This window comes from Mytilus californianus, unplaced genomic scaffold, assembly GCF_021869535.1.
Source record: "Mytilus californianus isolate M0D057914Y unplaced genomic scaffold, xbMytCali1.0.p SCAF_25, whole genome shotgun sequence".
In the NCBI taxonomy this organism is placed as follows: Eukaryota; Metazoa; Mollusca; class Bivalvia; order Mytilida; family Mytilidae; genus Mytilus; species Mytilus californianus.
Window position 1 is genome coordinate 2,199,445 of NW_026262674.1, and position 12,722 is coordinate 2,212,166.

Sequence of the window (12,722 nt, forward strand, 5' to 3'; positions counted from 1 at the left end):
TCTTGGGTATTTCAAAGCACCTTTATTTTCTTATTTGGGGTTTCTATAGAATATTTTAGAAACTTGAGGTTACATGGTTACTAAAGCTCGTACACAGGTTATAAAAGGGGAAAAATTTGATTGGTGATGGTTATTTTCTTATATGCAATGAAATGAAATGTTATGTGACATTTTTTCCATAGTACTGGACAGGATAAAACTTTACTTATGCTGAGTATTTCTTTATGTGAAACAAAGATAAATTCTGCACAATTTTTTAAAAAGTGCAAATTTAACAAAGACTAATAGGGGAAAATCAATGGTGGTATTACACCTAGATGACAGAAATAGCACCCACTCAATATTGATGGCAGAAATGACAAATATTAACCAATTCAAATAGAAAAATCTGAAGTCATACTTCTGAAGTAAAGATATTAATTTAAATGGATATTAGTAGTTCTTCTGTCAAGCTATTGAAATGTTGAAATTTTAGTATTATTTAAAAGCGTTTTAAATATATCATTGAAAACAGCGGACTAAGAGAATAAAGAAAATGAGTTGTGAAAATAAAAAGAAACATCTTCATAACAGCTCTGCTGTTTTATAGGGATTTATAAAGTTTAATCACGGAAAAGATTTAACATACCTTTACCCCTGCATGATGTACCACAAGAAGGATTGAAGCAACACATTTGACCTGAAAATATATCATAAAAATTAGAAGAAGAAAAAAAAAAGAAAAACATAGTTGCCTATTGTTACCTTTATGTTTTTGAAGTACGCTGTAATTTGTTTAGATTTTTTCAAATGTAAATACAGAATGTACGATGCAATTTACACAAAATTTCAAAATTGTTAGTAAATGTATCTCTTCATGTCAAATATCAACCAAAATTCAAATTTAATGTTACCTGTATTTCATTGTTCATGATATTGTCTTATAATCTAAAAGGATTGTGTAAAATGTCAATAGTACTTTCATTACATATATATCACCTGCAAACCAAAAAAAAAATCAAAGCTGTCAGCATAACTCTTGAATACCCTTCCCTTTTCACGAATGTGGCCTACCGAATTAGACTATTTACCGGATTTGTAATAACATAAGCAACACGACGGGTGCCACATGTGGAGAAGGATCTGCTTACCCCTCCTGGAGCACCTGGGATCACCTCCAGTTTTTGGTGGGGTTCGTGTTGCTTAGTCTTGAGTTTTCTATGTTGTTTCATCTGTACTATTATTTGTCTGTTTGTCTTTTTATTTTTGGCCATGACGTTGTCAGTTTGTGTTCGATCTATAATTTTGGCTGTCCCTCTGGTATCTTTTGTCCTTCTCTTGAATACTTATCATCAAACTAGAACTGTGTTATGACTTAAAATATTTAGTCGAATAGTACTTTAAAGGGGCATTACCTATGAATTCCACAAAAATAAAATATGCTTTTTTTTTTGTTTCAAACATTTATTAAAGCGGTATATAGAAATATCATATAGCTATTAGCAGCCAGTTTTATTCAATTTCGTCAAAATATGTTAAAAAAATAAGAAACTTGCAAATCAATAATTCATTTGAATCAGTATTTATACAACCTTTTAATTTGACCTTTACAGATGGTGGGTGATCATGTGTTCATCATGTGGCTCATTTATTAAACAGAATGTCAACACTGAAAAGTGAAACAAGGAGCCACTAGGAAAACCCATTTTGTTGATTGACTCGGACCACAAAAATCATTCTTATACAGGTAAACTGATGATTTACCTACATCTTCAATCTATAACATGAAATCAAACAGACCTAGAAAATCTGACTGTATGTGCTCGCTATTTATTTATACTTGTATTTATTTTTATATTGGGTTATATGACCGTCGGAAGTCTTCGGAGGTAATGTATGTGGATAATTTGATGACGCATGAACTTAAATACGTACAAAATGTTATACCGAACACATGCATTATTATTTTCTTCTTTTGGACTTTTTGTAATTAAGAAATTCGTTTTAGTACGTTATAAATAAAATATGAGAATTTGGACCAAATCGGGAACGTACATTTAACAGCTCATGCCCCTTAAATTATCATCTGGATATAACCATATTTTTTATGGTATCTTTGGAACGATTAATGGGGATAACCATCAAAATTTGACTTGACTTGTAGACCGATAACATTGTGTTCAAATTTACATTTTTTTTTTGGCTCCTAATTTTCATCCGGAAATTATTAAAAAATTAAGTGTTATTGAGGGATATAATCTTGAATAATATATAAAAATCTTTTAAATTAAACATGGCCAGATTTTATGATGTATGACATTGTGGTCAAATTTCAAAAGATTTGGTCAAGTACATGTCGTACTTTAGTTATTATCCGCAAACCAAAGAAATACAAGTTTTCAATGTAACACAGGTTTTTTTACCTATCTGAGGGGCATAACTCCTAAACAATAATATGTCAAAACCATCAAATATTATGGATAAATATAAGAAGATGTGGTTATAGTGCCAAAGAGACAACTCTCCATCCAAGTCAAAATTTATAAAAGTAAACCATTATAAGTCAAAGTACGGTTTTCAACACTTATGAACCATATCAACAAACGACAACTACTGAACATTAGATTTCTGACTTAGGACAGGTGAAAACAATTGCAGCGGGTTTAAACGTTTTAATGGTACCAAACCTTCACCCTTATCTGAAACAATAGTGTAACATAACAACATATACTTTGATCAAGCAGTATTATCATTATTTTCCGGAAACCTACTAAAACCTATCTATTAAGGTAGGTGAGATCAGACATGACCTTTGAACTTAACTGCCTTGTGTTGTTAATTTCAAAACGATACACATTACAGTTGCGTGACATCAGCAAGCGAAATACCATGTATTACCGTAGAAAGAAGAGCATATCCTTAAGTTTAAAGTGCAAACTCATATTTTATCATCATAGTAAGCGATAAACAGTTTTTGAGACAAACTTAAATGTTGAAGAATGTTACTTAATGTCAACAAATAATCTTGCTTGAAAAATATTGATAGTATATAAAGGTTGTATAGAAGCATGTGTCACAATGAATCATGCCAAAAACTGGCAAGCAAAATATCATAAATAAAGTTCTTGTAGTCTTAGGGTTGCTTGTCAAATTATATTTATTTGGCATGTGCAGGTAATCATAGAGGTGCATATCATGTGCTTGTAACTAAAAGTAGAACACTGTACACTGTATATGAAAACCATCCTTGTAAATCGTATATTTCAACTTTAATGAAGACATTTATTGAAACCTTAAGTATATTAGAAATTGGATTATTATAAATTTGTCTTCTAAGACGTTGGCATAAAATGGAGAAATGCTTTTTAAACAGTAAAATCACAATTTGAGACAGATGCTTTCCCTGTTGACTTGTTCATTTTTAAAGCTTTAGCCTTGACCTACTTTATATACAACAATACGCTGACCTGTTTTACAATCTGTATCTGCGTAACACAGCTGCTGGAAATGAACACACACAGGACAGTCTGTGCTAGGTTGGTTTTGGAAACAAACTGGACATCCAGGACGTTCACCCTATTGAATATTAAAACAGATCAGTATATTGAAGGAACATTGTTTCTATTTCGTCATAGTCAATGTCTCTAGTCTATCAAATACATTCATTTACAAATGACCAGTCCCTTAGTGCTTGTTAAAAAACAGCAGAGCGAATAAAGTTTCTTCTTACTTTTAAAAGCATAATTTCGTCTTTGTTTCTCAGAAGTTGATTTTCTTTTGTATTCGAATAATCATAAAATAAAATTTTGGTAACCATTGCATAACAATTTGAATGTAAAATATGTAATAACAAAAAGAGTTTCAATAGTTGTAATTGAAATTTGGGTCTTCTCTTGCATATCTGGCATTATTTAAATTAAAAGATACGAAAACAATGATCATGAGGATGAGATGATGTTTAAATCGACAAAACAAATATACCAAAAATGATAGTTATTTTCTCGAAAACACAATTAAATGTGATGCATTGTCAAAAAAGTGTATCTTTTCCTCCCAAAACCCGTTTTCTAATAACCCATCAGTTTTAGTTTAACATTTTTGTGTGTGAATGTGTCGGTTTTTTTGTTGTTGGTTTTTTTTATTTATGTTTAGAATTGTTGAAAACGTTGGGTAGAACATGAAAACAACACTATATAAATTAATGCGTCCGAAGCGCTGTTCTGAATATACCTTCATCAGGAACGCTCAAAGCAGAATATTTGAAAGCAAAGGATGTATAAATCCCAAACAGTTGAGGAGGTATATAATCAACAATGACCTAAAGTAATTGCCAAATCCTTCTTAGTAGGTACGAGGAGGGTTCAGATTTCACATTACATGTTTTATCCTGACGCATTTATGCGCCTGCCCCAAGTTAGGAACCTCTAGCTTTTGTTATTCTTGTGTGTTTTTCAATTTTGGTTCATTTATATGTTTCGGTGTGGCGACCATTTCGCTGAACTAGTATACATTATTGTTTCGGGGTCAGTTGAAGCGCGTCTCCGGTGCGGAACTGTTCCGCTGCGTTGAAGACTCATTGGTGACATTAGCACTATTTAGTTCATTATATTTTGTATAGTCAAGTATAGAGATAGATAATTTACATTATCGATGGTTCATAAATTTTGTTATGTGTAAGGGTCATATACGATACATTTACCAATCCGCTCCTATGTGTCGCCTCTTTACCAGATATGATTCTTTACGGTATTTAAACAGAGAAATTTGGTGGCAAAAGGTAGTTTTGACATTTCCGGGACAACGGAGTACACTGCGATTTTATATTGGAACCGTGTATTAAAATGAACCACGCCTACTAACCCCATAAATATACTACTAAATATACAGGGTTTCCACGCGGTCGTTTTCAACCCATGATATTCCTAGAAATGTATAGGAGGTAAGATATGATTGGTTTTTTTTTGTATCTTAACACACACTTGGTGGGAACAGGTAGTATTAATTCATTTGGAACAATCAAGTACACTACGGTTTTATGTTGGATTCTTGTTACTAAATTTCAAATGTCTGTGTAAAGCTTTGCCAGCCGTTGCTTTACACGTCATTGTTTTTTTTCTCTGTGCAATAGACAAGTATAAACAAAAATACAAAACTCCAAGGTAAATTAAAAATAGGGAAGTCCATTAAACCTGGCAAATTCAAACGCTCGACCATATCAAACAACGGAACGAATGGAAAATAACTAAGTTTATTCTTGACTCAGTCCGAACATTTGTATAGAAAACGGTAGGTTAAAGCTGGCTTTATAGCTAGCTAAACCTCCAACTTCTGTGACATTTGTTGATAGTGCCATTATATTGAAAACAAAAAAAAATGTGTTGTCTATTTTACATAAACCTATAGCCTATAACTTCCATTTTTTATTTTCCTACAGACTGTTTGAATAATAGAAGTAACATACTTTTATAGGATCAGTGCAAGCAAAATTTCCACATGATTGTCTACAACATTTTTGATTACCTGAAGTATAAAATACAAAATCATTAGCAAAGCATCGGGTAGATGAAAGGCAAACAAATTAATGAATTGCAATTACAAATAATATCATCGAAAACGTTAGCTAGCTTAACAAATTATATTTCTATCATAGTTAATATTAGTCCTTGGAAACGTAGAATCAAGACGTATACGAATCTTAGATAAAGCAGTTATTCTTCATACAGGAATTCGGTGCAAGTGGCAATATTTGTTAGAAGTCGTTAGACGTGATAAAAAATGAGAACATTGGAGTTCACAGGTGCTCAAAACGAAGAATACCGTTTGTTGATAAATTGAATACATGTCTAGCATGTTTAGAAATATATGTTGATGACATTCCAGTTAAATTGCTAACAGATGGGATTGATCTATTTCCCATGCCAACAATTTTTCAAACGAGACAATCATTTTGATCGAAAATGTTTTATATCGATTCACTCCTGTAGTTATCAGTGATCACAGAGCTTTCGGAGGTGCTGTAAACATATTTTACTTGTGCTATGTTACAGCTGTATTAACCATAATGAAATATCTGAATAATACTTGATGAAAATTTCTTATTGTTCAGACATTTAAAGTCTTTTGAATCGATTGTTTGTTTATTATAATGTAAATAATAAAATCAATGCATGAATGTAGACTATACTAAGTCCTATGTGGATTTTGTTAGGTTTATTCCGGATCTTTAACGTATAACGTATAATCGACAATCAAATGTTTCTTGCTGGGTTTGTTGATCATAAACTTTGGATGTTAATAAAACTTCTGGTTATGTTGCCGATATTTACCGAATCGTGACCTTGATAAATAATCAACACAAGAAGCATGGAGCACGAGAAAAATACATGAAAAGATAAAACAATGTTAGGGTTTTTTTTATATTTTCAATGCGTTTCAATTTGTTTATTAAACTCGTCTTGATAGTTGTAAAATTATCATCAACTTTAAAGAGATTTTCAGATCGTTTGATACTATACTCCGTTTAATGACCACGACTTTTATAGATTTTTCAAGATCCTTTGTAAGCAAAGCTTATGCCTCGTTCACACGTACATTTAATTCGAATTGAATTCGAATCGAATGTGAATCGAATTCGCTAATCGCGTTCACACACTCTTCTTTTTTAATTCGAATTGATTCGAATTGGCTAAATCGCATTATCCAATTCGCATTAGAAATGCGTTTTTGTTAATACGAACTAAAGTTAACGTCGTTAGGACAGTAAAGCGATTTTGACGCGCATTGCAATTCGAATTAGAATTTACATTTGGACGTTAAACGTTTCGAATGCGAATTAAACTAATTCGAATTAGTTAATGCGAATCGAATTCGAATTACGTGTGAACGCAGCATGAGACACATGATCTGTATTTTAATTAGATTGAATTACTGGCAAATTGTACTTACTACTTCTACAGTCTGTGTCAACATGACAGTTAGAAATCACACGAATACGTTTACAAATTTCTGGTACGTCCTTCGGAACTGATGGACACACTCCTGGTCTGGGTTTTGCAGGCTACAATAAAAAAAATTAAATAAAAGTATTTGTTAAGGAAACAAGTTTATTTTGAATATGAAGATCGAATAAGATATCGAATATTTCGAAATGTCGTTCTCCCATCAAATGTGGAAATATAGCAGGTTACCATGTAGAGTCAGCATTTAAGTGACTAGCTGGACATAAAATGTATTTGTTCTTAATTGTGTTTAACTAATGTGGTCAGCCTGTGTCTAGCGGTAACATTTTAAAGTGTACGTTTAGGACGTAATATAACTATCTAAATATAGATCGAAAAGGCTAATGACATTTGTTCTTAAAAGTGAGTTGTTGAATTGGAAGTTGGATCGAATATTTTTGAGTGCCTATCACTGGATAAGGCAGGCATGGTTAACTTTGTCACGGGTTATCCTTGCAACGGGTTATACTTGCCACGAGTTATCCTTGAACATCCATGTAGATTTTACCAGATTTTTTTTAGTAAACAGTAAAGTCTTCAAAAACAAAAACATTAACTGTGATTCAATGTTCAGGCTAAGATCTGAGGAGACTGTACAGTTTAATATCCGATATACCCTAAACTTCCCATTTACTTCTTGTTTTACTTACTAAAGGAATGAGTATAGGTAATAGTGATATTCTTGTTGCTTATAAGAATTAGAAAAAAATATAAGACTTTACGAAAATATACTTTTGTGGTCTTGAAATAATTCTTGCATTTATCATAGTTAATAAAATAAATGTTTTGCGATAAATGTATGAAATTTGTAGAGAATAGATTTGTAAAAAAAAAATTGGCAATGCTTTAAAAATGTTTAAGTATGTACAAAGACTGTATCAATGCTTTTCTTTTAATGCTCTCTTAATCTTTTACTTTCGATAAATCACATACTACCGTTCAAATGAATTAATATACAGGTAATGGTCTAGGTCATTTCAGCAATAAAGTTAATGTATATGAATTCCTTCCTTATTGGCAATTAAAGCAGATATTTTTTTCGTTACTTCAAATGAACATTACTTACGATTGGGGTGACGCAGTCTTTTCCACATTTTTGTGGACAACATACTTTGCCTAGAAAATAACAAAAACAAAGTATTCAACAATTATTGCGTTTCGAAGCCATTTATCATATAAAACATTCTCAGATTAAAAATAAAGTGCATGCTAATACATGTAAACATCTAAAATATCCATCACATGATAATGAATCAATTACTTTGAATTCAGAAATTATTGTGAGTTTAAATGTGAATAATGCGACTGGTTGAGCTGTAAACTCAGAATATATAGCGTGCATTAATTATTGCGATTTTGTCATTTTAGACTTAAATGCGATTTTAATTTTTGCGATATTGGGAAAAATCCTATTGAATTCATATAAAAAATTTCAAAATGCGAGATTAAATTATTGCGATTAAAATCCTGTCGCATATATCGGAATAATAAAAACATCGCAATTATTTCTGAATTTACAGTATCTCATTGATAATAACTCGCATCAGAAACATATATCTCTATGCAAATGTTTCTGACAGCGCAATAATTAATCTCGCATTTTTAACAATTCTTTAAAAAATCGCAATAAAAAATGGATGCAATAATGTATATTCGATGAAGTCAGTAACGTTCCAATCTGTCCGTTTTTGTCGTGTTGCTCATCATATGTTTCGGAACTTTTATTATTGGCTTTCAAATGTTTGGCTATGAGCGTTCCCGATGAAGATAAATCCAGAAAAGCGGTACGGACCCACATAATTCATAAAGTGCTATTTTCATTGTTTTAACATTTCATGCACAATGGGTGTGTCTTGAATGGCTAACTAAGAGATACATGTTCTTGTACATACAATACAGGAAAAACTCGTGACTCATTCATGTTATTATATAAGACATCATTGCAAGTGATGACATTTATTAAGTGGAATTTATCTTACTCATAAGTCGGTTTAACTGTATCAAATCAGGTGAAAGAAACTATTACGGTTTTCAAGACATTCTATCAGAAAGAAAATGATACTGTCTAGGGTTCGTTTGAATTAACTACTTGACCTGAGCAGCTGTAGTTATATATTTCTTTTATAAATGTTTTGTTATATATATATAATTCTTCAAATAACTATTAGTTAAGCAAGCAATATTCAACAAATAAATCAAACAAATATAAATAATGAAAATTCATACATTCCAAATGTTTAGTTTGTAATATTGCTAAACGAACTATGACCATTAGTTTCCCATTAGTTGCTGCACTAAATAAACAAGAGAAATTACTGGGAAGAAAGTAACATAAATAAAGGCAACAGTAATATACCGCTGTTCAAAAGTCATAAATCGATTGAGAATAAATTAATCCGAGGTACAAACTAAAACTGTGGGAAACACATTAACTATAAGAGGAAAACGAAGGAATAACAGAAACACTGAAGTGCAACAAAAACAAACGCCAACATACATAGATATTTGATAACAACTGTCATATTCCTGACTTGGTACAGGACATTTTAAGAAAAACCTGGTTTTATGGCTAGCCAAACCTACCGCTTATATGGCAATGTTATTAAACATAATTAATGATCAGTGTTGGTTAACAACTCTTTAAAACATTGTATTTCAATCAATGGCTGATGTCATCAATAAAAGCACATTCATATGTAACAAATGGAATGTGACCAAAAGGGGATGTGGTTAACCGATCGGATATCAAATAATCTACCATATATGAAAGTAGAATTCAATAATTTGTCACCATAATTTCTAGTTTGTTTACATCTATCTAATATGTCTAAGTAGTCGAACTACTGTGTCCTTGGCCTGTCAACACTGAGGTTGTGAGTTCGAATCCCGCTTGTGGCAGGTTCGTTCGACTCCAATCTCAATTGACAATGATTGTCAGTTTTCCTACCGAAGGTCGGTTGTTATTTCTGGGCAATCTGTCATCCTCACTAAAAAAAACTGACCGCCACAAAATAGCACAATATAGTTAAAAGAGAGGCGAAGGATACCAAAAGGGACATTCAAACACTTAATTTGATGCGACTGTCATACACGTGGGAGGTTTAGCGCTATAAAACCAGGGTCAATCCACCATTTTCTACATAAGGAAATGCCTGTACCAAGTCAGGAATATGACAGTTGTTCGTTTGATGTGCTTGTGCTTTTGATTTTGCCATTTGATTAGGGACTTTCCGTTTTGGATTTTCCTCGGAGTTAAGTGTTTTTGTGATTTAACTTTTTTTATGTCGAAAAATAAACTGACAATGCCATGGCTAAAAAAAATACAAACAGACAAACCGACAAACAACAGTACACATTACAACATAGAAACTCAAAGACTAAGCAACACGAACCCCATCAAAAACTGGGGATGATCTCAGCGTAAGCAGATCCTGCTCCACATGTGGCACCCGTCGTGTTGCTCTTGTAAGTACAAACCCGGTTATATATCTAATTCGGTAGTCACATTCTTGGGAAGGGGACGAGATTTTCATTATGACAATTGGAACATTTCCGTTGTCATCTGTGAAACAGATATTCCATAACGGTCAACCAACTCATGATAGCCGCCAATAAATTTACAAAGGGGTGATTTCAACTACATCACTTGGAACTCTTGGTTTGTATAGCTTCTTTGTGAGTAGCAACCCTCTTTCAAGGAAATCGTGACAGGAAACACAAGCCCTTGAATATTGTATCAACAGGGAGACATATACTCCGTATGCAGGCGCTGCTGGAATGTTGTTACATAGAAATGAAAAGTTCACAAATGGGAAGCTGAAATCATCTCTTTTGTCATAAAGTTTTGTTTTCAACCGACCCTCATTGTCAATTTCTAGATGTATGTCAAGATATGAGGCTGTATCTGTTGTAACTTTTATCTCAAGTTCGTTTAATATCAATGTACTTCATTTCTTTACATGTATTTGAAGCTTGGAGCTTTTTTCAGTAATGTCAAATGATATAAAACTGTTCACTTTTTCTCTATAATGAATATCGTGTACATTATGGGAAATTTTCTATGAGAACTTTGCATTTCTACTTTTTTTTAATTTTAGAGTACTCGATATTCATAAAATGCATTTGACGAATTATTGTTAACAGCTATATTAAGATAACATTGCCTCCAAATCTAGCTTAAGATTGATATATATGTAAATTAATAACACCATGACAATTGGTATCTGTGTAAGATATATTAGTTACTAACAACCAAGACAGTTGGTATCTGTGTAAGATATGTTTATTACTAACCACCATGACAGTTGGTATCTGTCTGACATTGATCAACTTTTAGGTAACTCTTGCATCTCACACTACGGTTCAATACTGGACAACGTGGATCATTTCCTGTCTGTGGTTAACAAAAATTAAATAGTATTTTTATTTATATTAGAAATGCAAATATATATGAATATAACAGTTCAAGAGTACTTAAATATTACACTCAATTAAAAAAGATCCCTTAGTAAATTATATATTTGCATTATATATATATTTCTGATCTGTTTAGGGGTTGGAAGGATATTATTTACAACACATAATTTGAGAAAATTGATGATATGAAAAAAAAAAGTAAAATCATAAAAATACTGAACTCCGAGGGAAATTCAATCGGAAAGTCCCTAATCACATGGCAAAATCAAATGACAAAATACATCAAACGAATGGACAACAACTGTCATATTCCTGACTTGGTACAGGCATATAAAAGGTCCCATTGCTAATGTATCGAGTGTTAAGGAAGAGGTTAACGAAGGCTGTGTGGTTATGGCACTTCGATTTTCAAACTTAATTTGTAGCAAGAAATCATGTTTCTGAACTGAAATTAAGAACATATTTAATTGTAAATAAGAAAAATCTTTATTACGCTGGGTTGGAAGGTAAAATAACCCAATACAGAAAAGAGGCTACGATCGTCCAATCTATGTGGCCCGTTCATATTCCTTGATAAAACGATCGGCCTTTAATGATAAACAATTGACATGTAAAAGTCACGTGATGACCGCGATAGTTGGATATGTTTGTAACAGAACATACTGGACTCTAGGTTTCAACAACTGATTTTTTTTTGCGGAAGATGCAAAGTGCACACTATGATCTTGATTCATTTTGGCGCCTTTACTCTACTCTTATGAAGACAATTGGTTCATTAGGCATTTAGGGGTTTTGAAAATATATATACCCATTTGAGAACCAATTTAAAAGTATGGCCTTTCGATATATTTGGTTACTAGTATTTTCATTTCAATTCAAGGCCACATTTCGGCAAAAAGATTAACCTAGCTTAAAACCATGTTTGCCTCAAATTGATGATACAGTCGATTTTTATTGTTATTGTAAACTCCGTGTAATGTTTAACTGACTTATTTCTGATGAGTTTCTAAATGTTGTTAATTATACATATTAAATAAATAACTATTGTTGACAATTGAGAGTCGAGTGTCTATAGTTGAGACATTTAAATTAATGACCATCTCAGATGAGCAGTATAATAACTATTGAGCTACTCGGTAAAATAATAACTTTATAACATTGCTACCCAGGCGCAGATCCAACCATTTTTTTTAAGGGGAGGACTCCAACACCCGCAACACCATGCAACGTTCACATAATTGAAAAAAAACATCGGAAGACAAAGAGGAGTTCCAACCCCCGGAAACACTCCCCTTCCTGGAACCGCCAATGCTATCTCACTCGACGATA

General features: G+C 32.4%; 2 protein-coding genes across 2 annotated transcripts in view; both read right to left on the reverse strand.

Moving 5' to 3' along the window:
* Positions 1–12,722, reverse strand: part of LOC127732525 (cysteine-rich motor neuron 1 protein-like) — a 319,989-nt gene that overhangs the window by 251,105 nt on the left and 56,162 nt on the right. The window lies entirely within an intron of this gene.
* LOC127732526 (uncharacterized protein ZC84.1-like) overlaps positions 1–12,722 on the reverse strand; it is a 108,659-nt gene that overhangs the window by 90,172 nt on the left and 5,765 nt on the right. The window contains exons 2-4 of the mRNA XM_052241554.1: positions 11,271–11,370; positions 8,044–8,093; positions 6,925–7,036 (exon numbers count right to left, since the gene is read on the reverse strand). Of these exons, the coding sequence (XP_052097514.1) occupies positions 6,925–7,036; positions 8,044–8,093; positions 11,271–11,370 (262 nt within the window). The remainder of the gene's footprint in view (positions 1–6,924; positions 7,037–8,043; positions 8,094–11,270; positions 11,371–12,722) is intronic.